Raw genomic sequence first — 9,755 nt, forward strand, 5'->3', positions numbered from 1 at the left:
CATCAATATCATCTCATCTCAATGTCATTCTCAACATCAACATCAACATCAACATCATCTCATCTCAATGACAATAGCCACATCATCTCATATCAACATAATCATCAATAACAACATTATCTTATATCAATATTATCATAAACACCAACATCGTCTCATATTCAATTATTATCAAAGTCATCTTCAATAACAACATCATTCTCTATCAACATTATCATAAACATCAATGTCACCTCATATCAATTAATATCATCAATAAATTACATTCCGCATATACACACATATATAGTTCATGCCTGAGATTCACACTCCCCAAGTCTTCAGGCATGAACAAAATCAAAATCAAACATATAATCATCAATAATTTGATCAATTATCTCAGCACGAAAAACAGAATGATCCTTAGATGGATGTTTCGTGGCATCAAGAATGTTAAAATGAACAACAATATCACCAAATTCCATAGACAATGTGCCAGCATAAACATCTATCTTGGTTCAGGTTGTTTTCATAAATGGCCTGCCTAAAATAATTGGAACTGAACCATGGGAAAATCCCTCTTCCATATTAAGAACATAAAAATCAACAAGAAAAATAATTTCACCAACCTGAACCAGCACATCCTCTATGCAACTTGCGAGGTAAGCAACACTTCTATTTGCCAAATGAATCACCACATCTGTAGATTGCAAAGGTCCAAGAGATAAAGAATTGAAAATGGACAGAGGCATGACACTAACCGATGCTCCTAGATCTAGCATGGCATTCTCGAATTTATTGTTCCCAATAATGCAAGGTATACAAAAAGTACCTGGGTCCTTACATTTCTCAGGAATGTGAGGAACAAATTTACCTATCAATGCTGACACGTTTCTGCCCATGCTAATCCTTCCATTGCCCTTGAGCTTCCTTTTGTGGGTGCACAACTCCTTTAGAAACTTGGCATATCTTGGAATCTGCTTGATGGCATCTAGCAGAGGTATGTTCACCTCTACTTTTCTGAAGGTCTCCAAGATCTCCTTTTCCGCTTCTTCCATCTTTTTGTTTGGAATTGCTCTAGGTGGGAATGGAAGAGGGATAGGAGGCTGCTGTAAGTCGGAAATACTAGAAGAAGGTCCATCTGCATGAAATTTTTTGTTAGGAAGCTTTCTCTTTTGTGCAACTATCTCATCCTCTTTTTCAGGTGTAGAATGAATCTTGACAGGTTCAGGTGCAGGTGCTGCTACTGGTGGAGACACTTGAATTTGGTTGCCAGACCTCAAGGTGATGGCACTCACATTTTTCAGATACTACACAGTTTGTGAAGGCAATTTGTCAGAATTTTGGGACTGAGTTTGGTTCAACTAAGTAGTCATCTGCCCCATTTGATTTGTCAGACTCTGAATAGAGGCTCTTGTCTCTTGCTAAAATTGCATATTATGGATGGTCATTTGCCTCACTAACTCTTCTAAGGAAGGTTGAGGAGGAGCCTCAATTGCTTGTTGTCTTTGTTGTGACTGTTGTTGTTGTTGTTGTTGTTGTATTGGAGGATGAACATATGGCTTGCTTGGGCCAGCAACATTCTGAAAAGGAGGGATAGGCTGTTGTTGTTGTGGAGGACTTGTCCATCTCAGATTTGGATGATTCCTCTAACCTGGATTGTATCTATTGCTTGAAAGGTCATAATTATTCTACTGTTGTTGGTTTTGTTGCTGAGGAGGTCTATTATAAATGTTTGCAGCATAAGCTTTAGGTTGCTCATTGATTCCAGATTGCTGCAAAGAAGTACAAAGATTTAAGTGGTGATCTGCAGAAGAACATAGACCACAGACTCTTGCAACAGGTGTAGATTTTTGATTCATGGCAAGCTGAGTTACTAGGTTGACCAAGGCATCAAGTTTTCCTTCAAGCTTTTTATTTTTAGTAGATGAAGATGAATCTGTGGCCACCTCATGGACTCCTCTAAGAACAATAGCATCATTTCTTGCACTGAATTGTTGGGAGTTGGAAGCCATCTTCTCAATCAAATTCCTAGCTTCAGCAGGGGTCATATCACTAAGAGCTCCACCACTGGCAGCATAAATCATACTCCTCTCCATGTTGCTAAGTCCCTCATAGAAATATTGAAGAAGGAGTTGCTCGGAAATCTGGTGGTGAGGACAGCTTGCACATAATTTCTTGAATCTTTCGCAATACTCATACAAGCTTTCTCCACTAAGTTGCCTGATGCCTGAAATGTCTTTTCTGATGGTAGTGGTCCTAGATGCAGGGAAAAATTTCTCCAAGAACACCCTCTTAAGGTCATCCCAGCTGAAAATGGACCTGGGAGCAAGGTAGTATAACCAATCCTTTGCCACTCCCTCCAGAGAATGAGGAAAAGCCTTTAGAAAGATATGATCTTCTTGAACATCAGGGGGCTTCATGGTGGAACAAACAATATGGAACTCCTTAAGATGCTTATGAGGATCTTCACCTGCAAGACCATGAAACTTGGGCAGCAAATGTATTAGTCCAATCTTGAGAACATGTGGAACACCCTCATCAGGATATTGAATGCACAAGCTTTCATAAGTGAAATCAGGTGCAGCCATTTCCCTAAGAGTCCTCTCACGAGGTGGAGGTTGATCCATGTTCTCAGTATGAAAATTAGTAGTGGAATGCTCAAAATCAGAATATTCAGAATCACCCTCAATAGAATGCTCAAAATGCACAGAATGACCAGGATGCACACTATGCCTAACTAATCTATGAAAGGTTCTATCTATTTCAGGATCAAAGGGTTGTAAATCACCTGGATTGCCCCTAGTCATGCACTATATGTAGCAAATAATGTGTTTCTCAACAAGCACCTAACAAGGGGGTAAAACTACAGCTATACTCAAACGATATCAAAATAAGTTGAAATTTTTTGAGGAACACCCTAAAATCATGAAAAGATAGCACAAAAAATTTCAAACAAAAATTCAAAGTCTAACTATGAAAACTACCTAAGCAAAGTTTAGAAAAATAGGACAATAATACTTGAAAAATAAAAAAAAAAACTTAGTAAACGGCTGATTTTTGGAGTTTGGGAGACCCCAACCGGATAAAGCGGGTTGTCATAGTATGGGAAATGTTTTTCTACCCCAAGTGCATATATAACAATAGTCGTTCTGATACTCAGAGCAAAAGATATGGCCGTTTTAAGTTTTGCTAAAAACAAGTTCTCAAAATTTTTGTCTTTCTCAAATACTGCCACACCAAGTGCTCTTGGTATTTTTCACACAAAATATGGATCAAAAGAAGCTACCACACAAAAACTCAGCCACAAATAACAACTCTAACTATCAAAACAAAAATCGCTAATCAAATTGCAAAATCAGTCACTAATTCCCAGTCGCTAATCACTGTTTAGCACTGTTCACAGCAAAACACAAAGCTGAATCAGTCGCTAAACAGGGAATGCAACTGAAATGCAAAACAGAACGCTACACAAAATAAGATAACTAAACACTATTATGAACCTTTGGCCCACTGCTCCCCGGCAACGACGCCAAATTTGATCGAGGTCGTACCCGAATCAAATAAACATTAAAAATGCAGTTCTAGGAAGTGATCCTAGGTTGTCTCCTAACGAGCAATGATCAACCAAACGTTCATAATAGATAGTAATAAAACAGTAACGAATTAGGGGGGGTTATTTGTTTTGTAATTTAAACAGCAAGCAAATTTTAATTAGAAAATAATAAAATTAAAACATGTTGTTTCCCCTTGATTCACAAGCAAGTCTTTTATCCTAGGTTACAAGAATTTATCCCTAACCATTTCAACCACTTAATCCAACCCTAAATTAAATTACTAAGCGAAATTTAACATAAGGCTGTCATTATGTGATTAAGAAACACATACACCAATTAATCATGAACGAAACTGATCATTAAGCATGAACGTAAATTAAGCGTAGAGACAATTAATCAAGCACTAAGCATGTATGAATTAATAGCAACAAATACAGAGTAATTGGTGAAGAGGAAAAACTAATCAGAATTCAATAGTAATAATAAAACCTTAAAGAGAGTTGTGCTTGATCCTCAAGAGAAAACAACGTTGTAGACTGAGCCTTCCATTAATTAGTAGAAAATGAAATTGTAGATTGAAGCAGAAAATGAATTTTATTGTTACGTGAATAGTACGCATGAACAGTAAAAACTGGAATTGCAAAACCTCAAACTATTCTCTAAAACGAAAAAAACTCCCTAAAACTAAAACCTTGGTGCTGTTATATAGGTTCTCAGCCCCTAAAGCTTACAAATTTATTTTAAGTCCAGGCCCATAAATAAAATCTGGGCAAGATAAGATAAGATTTGATAAAATAAAATCTAGATGAAATAAAATCTATATAAGATAAGATAAAATCTAGATGAAATAATATCTAGATGAGATAAGATTTGATAAAATAAAATTGTCTGCTCTCTTCAAGTCCAAGCCCAATTGCTAATAATTCTCCTGAAATTAAATTAAAAACACAAAATTAGTCTAGTAGACCCAAATGATAGAACTGCATAATTAATTTGACAATTAAGACTAATCAGTAATTAAAATGGTGACAAAAAGGGTTAAGAAATAAGAGAAAATGATGACACATCACAGTGACGTGCGCTTAGCTGAACTATTCAGCCAACTAGTCAGGGGTCTAAGTGCTTATCGTGAGCAAGCTCTGGCTTAGCGCGTGAAGACAGGGCGCTTAGCGCAAGGGTTGCGCTTAGTGGATGAACAACTGAAAAAAAATTCGAAGTCTTTTCTGAAAAAAAAATTCACTACTAAAAAAGTTGCAAAATTAATCACAATCACAAGCAATTATCCTAACTACATGCAAGAGATAAGAGTGAAAAAGAGAAAAGGGAAAGAAAAGCTAGGTTTCCTCCCAGTAAGCACTCTTTTAACATCACTAGCTTGACGTATCATCCTGTTATCCTGGTTTGAAGTGTAGAACAGTGTTCAATCTTTCCATAGCTCCACCATGATATTGCTTCAACCTTTGTCTATTCACTACCCTTGTCCTGTCAGGATCTTTAGATTGAGGATCACGAAGCTCCACTGCTCCATATGGTCGAACTTTCTTGATGGTAAATGGTCAAGACCATTTCGATTTAAGCTTTCCAGGGAACAATTTATGTCTTGAGTTGAAAAGCAACACATGTTGTCCTGGCTGAAAGTCCTTCTTGAGCAACTTTTTGTCATGATACTTTTTGACCCTTTCTTTGTACAACTTTGAAGATTCATAAGTAGTTAATCTCATCTCTTCCAACTCCAAAAGTTGCAGCCTCCTTTGTTCTCTGGATGCGGTTTCATCAAAGTTCAAAAACTTCAAGGCCCAATATGCTTTATATTCCATCTCCACTGGTAAATGACAAGACTTTCCATACACCATCTGAAATGGAGCTAACCCTATTAGAGTCTTGAATGTTGTTTTGTATGCCCAAATAGCATCATCTAATTTGATAGACCAGTCCTTTCTAGTAGAAGCTACAGTTTTCTCCAAAATCTTTTTCAATTCCCTGTTCGATACTTCTACTTGCCCATTGGTCTAGGGATGATAAGGTAATGCTACTTTATGTGTCACATTATATTGCTTCAACACCTTCTATAGCTAATTATTGCAGAAGTGTGTGCCTCCATCGCTAATCAGAATTCTGGACACCCCAAATCTTGAGAAAATGTTCTTCTTCAGAAACTTTACCACAGTCTTAGCATCATTATGCGCGGTAGCCACTACTTCAACCCATTTAGAGACATAGTCCATAGCCACTAGAATATTTCATTGCCAAAAGAAGAAGGGAAGGGACCTACAAAATCAATCCCCCAACAATCGAACACCTCAACCTCCATAATATTCTGTAGAAACATTTCATTTCTTCTTGATATACCCTCCATCCTCTGGCATTGATCACAGTGTTGCACATGCTGGTGAGCATTTTTGAAAAGCGTGGGCCAAAAGAATCCAGATTGCAAAACCTTGGTTGCCGTCTTATCTCCACCATCATGGCCACCACATGGAGAATTGTGGCAATGCCATAATATGTTCTTGGCCTCTTCTTGTGTCACATATCTTCGTAGGAGATTGTCAGCTCCTATCTTGAACAAGTGTGGATCATCCCAGATATAGAATCGAGCATCATGTAGGAATTTCTTCCTCTGTTGCCAAGTTAAGTCCTTTGGGATGATTCTTGCAGCTTTGAAGTTGGCCATATTAGCAAAACAAGGTCTCTCACTCACCAAGAATAATGATTCATCAGGGAATTCATCTCTAACTTCAGCTTCTTTCGATGTGACTTCTTCATTCACCAATCTAGACAAATGGTCAGCTGCAACGTTTTCCGATCCCTTTTTATCCCGAATTACCAAATCAAATTCTTGCAACAATAAGATCCATCTTATCAATCTGGGTTTGGAATCAGCCTTGTTGAGCAAATATTTAATAGCTGCGCGATCAGTGTAGATGATAACTTTTGAGCCTACCAAATAAGATCTGAACTTTTCAAGTGCATAGACAATTGCCAACATTTCTTTTTCTGTGGTAGCATAGTTCACCTGTGCATCATTTAGAACTTTTCTAGCATAGTACATAGCATGAAAAAATTTTCCCTTCCGTTGTCCAAGCACTGCACCTACGGCATAGTCACTTGCATCACACATCAACTCAAATTCTTGTCCCCAATCTGGTGCTGTAATTACTGGAGCAGACACTAATCTGGTTTTTAGATCATTAAATGCTTCCATGCACTCTTCATTGAACACAAAAGCAACATCTTTATTCAACAGATTCCTAAGTGGTTTGGCGATTTTTGAGAAATCTTTGATGAATTGCCTATAGAACCCTGCATGTCCTAAGAAACTTGTCACTCCCTTGACATTCAGTGGAGGAGGAAGTTTCTCAATTACATCAATCTTTGCCTTGTCCACCTTTATTCCCCTTACTGAAATTTTATGCATCAGCGCTATTCTTTCTTGAACCATGAAATTGCATTTCTCCCAATTGAGAACTAGATTGGACTCCTCACATCTCTGTAATACTCTTTGAAGATTTGATAGGCACCCCTCAAAAGATGGCCCAAAATAGAGAAATCGTCCATGAAAAATTCAATGCATTTTTTCACCATATCAGAAAAAATAGCCATCATACACCTCTGAAATGTAGTTGGGGCATTGCATAGACCAAAAGGCATGCGCCGATATGCGAATACACCAAAAGGGCAGGTGAAAGAAGTCTTCTCTTGATCTTTGGGATCTACAACAATCTGATTATAGCCAGAATACCCATCCAAAAAATAATAATAAGATTGCCCTGCGAGTCTTTCAAGCATCTGGTTCATGAAAGGAAGTGGATAATGATCCTTCCGAGTTGCATCATTCAGCTTCCGATAGTCAATGCACATTCTCCACCCGGTGATAGTCCTTGTGGATATTAACTCATCTTTATCATTTTTTTATGACTGTCATACCCGCTTTCTTGGGGACAACCTGCACAGGGCTAACCCATGTACTATCCGAGATAGGGTAAATAAGGCCTGCTTCCAACAACTTAAGCACCTCCTCTTTCATGATTGAGTTCAGTCTTCTTTGAGGCTGTCTCACTGGTTTATAATCAGCTTCCATATTGATTTTGTGCATGCAATAAGATGGACTAATTCCTTTCAAGTTAGATATGTGCCAACCAATTGTAGCTTTGTGCCTCTTCAAAATCTGCACTAGCTGATCTTTGTCTGTTTTCTTCAAAAAGCTGCTAATAAGTACTGGTTTGGAGTTATTGTCTTCCAAAAATACATACTTCAAATGTGCAGGAAAGGTCTTCAATTCTACTTTTGGTTTTTCTATTTGCCCACCGTTCTTCAATTCTTCAAATGCAGTATGTCCCTCAGAATTTTCTCCTGCACCATCCAACTCTTTAATACAAGTCTGCACTTCATGTTGCTCCTCTTTAGTAAGACATTCTACATGATTAATCAATGCTTTTTCCAAAGGAGAATGCAGTGCCATGGTTGTAGCAGCTAATTCTATTTCCTGTTCTACCTTGTCCAGATCAAAGCAAGCTTTCATATCATTTGGATGCTTCATTGCTTCAAATAAGTCGAATGAGACTTTTTGATCCTCCACACCCAATTATAAATTGCCTTTCCCCATATCTATTATACAGTTGGTCATGGACATGAAAGGACTGCCCAATATTATGGGAATGTTAGGATCCTCCTCTATATCCATAACCACAAAATCTGCAGGGAATACAAGATGCTTGACCTGAATCAACACATCCTCAATCACTCCATATGGCTTTGTGATGGAGCGATCAGCTAACTGGAGGGTCATGCGTGTGGGCATTATCTCTAACTCTCCAAGTTTTCGGCACATGGAGAGAGGCATTAAATTGATACTAGCTCCCAAATCAATGAGAGTTTTACCCATAGTAATCTCGCCGATAGAACACGGTATCGTGACACTTCTGGGATCCTTATGCTTGAGTGGAAGGATGCATTGAATGACCGCGCTACAGTTGCCCTCCACAACAATTGTGTCATTATGAATGTACCGATTCTTCTTGGTTAGCATATCTTTCAAGAACTTGGCATAGAGGGGCATTTGCTGGAGAGCTTCTCTAAAAGGCAAAGTAATTTCCAGTTTCTTGAAAATATCAAGAAATCTGGCCAAATGTCTCTCTTTGTCTTTCCGGGAGGGTACCAAGGGATAAGGTACCTCCTTGCCTTCAGCTGAAGTAATCTCTCTCTTTTTCTCTCTTGAAACCTCACTCCTGCTCTTCTTTTTCTCCTCATCAACCTTCTCTATTTCTTTTTCATTTTATTTTTCTTTTTCTTGTTCTTCCTTCATCTTTATTCCAATTTCACTCTCTTTTATTGGTGTCTCTCTCTCATGTTGGTCATCTTCATCTTCCACAACTTCCTCAAGTTCAACAAAATTGGAAATTGGTTCCAGTGCCGGCTCAGTTGCCAGCTGTTGTTTATATCCCTCCACCTTCTCTTCAACTCTACTTCCATCATCCTGAATTGTCATTCTGCTCCTTGTCATGACATCTTTACATTCTTCCTTCGGATTTTTCTCAGTGTTAGCACTAAAGCTGCTTGACGGCCTATCCGCCAACTATTTTGCCAGTTGTCCCACTTGGACTTCCAAATTCTTTATGGTAGACTCCATGCTCTTCTGGTTTGACATAGATACCTTCATAAATTGAGCTAGAGTCTCTTCCAGCTTCGTTGTTCGATCATAGAGACTAGGCCCTTGCTGTTGTGGCCTTGTAGATGGACCACCCTGGTCTTTGTTGAATTGGTTACCAAGGTGATTTTTCCATTGTCTCTACTGTGAATTATATGGCTGGCCATGCTGAAATCCAGAATATCCACCTGCATTGAAATTTTGTCTTGGCTGGTTCCCCATATAACTGACTTCATGAGCTAGTTCTTCATTAGGGATACAGCAGCCAGAATTATGAACTCCACCACAGATGGCACACCCTGCAACCTGCAAAATAGTAGATGGTAAAGATTGCGCAGAATGTATTTGAGTTGGCAACTTACTTAGTGTTTTGGTCAATGCTTCCAATTGCTTGGACAACAACTTGTTCTGTGGCAACAACGCATCTTGTGATGTAAGTTCTAGAAGACTTTTCTTTGTTGGTATGTGGGCTCTATCTCTAAGAATAGTAATGTCACTTGCAGCCATATTTTCAATAAGATCCATGGCTTCTTCAGGGGTTTTCAACTTTATCTTTCCCCCAATAGAAGCGTCTA

At 38.4% G+C, this 9,755-nt stretch overlaps 1 protein-coding gene and 1 non-coding gene across 2 annotated transcripts; one reads left to right on the plus strand and one right to left on the minus strand.

Moving 5' to 3' along the window:
• The first annotated feature begins 2,124 nt into the window (after positions 1 to 2,124).
• Positions 2,125 to 2,231, plus strand: LOC113000241 (small nucleolar RNA R71). Its single transcript, XR_003265532.1, has one exon. It is a non-coding gene; the product is annotated as a small nucleolar RNA R71 (small nucleolar RNA).
• Positions 2,232 to 8,118: 5,887 nt separating this feature from the next.
• On the minus strand, positions 8,119 to 8,592 carry LOC102662029 (uncharacterized). The gene has a single exon (XM_006603313.1). It carries the CDS (start codon positions 8,590 to 8,592, stop codon positions 8,119 to 8,121), a length of 474 nt encoding a protein of 157 aa, XP_006603376.1.
• Between the last annotated feature and the right edge of the window lie 1,163 nt (positions 8,593 to 9,755).

The sequence above is a fragment of the Glycine max genome, chromosome 18, assembly GCF_000004515.6.
Source record: "Glycine max cultivar Williams 82 chromosome 18, Glycine_max_v4.0, whole genome shotgun sequence".
In the NCBI taxonomy this organism is placed as follows: Eukaryota; Viridiplantae; Streptophyta; class Magnoliopsida; order Fabales; family Fabaceae; genus Glycine; species Glycine max.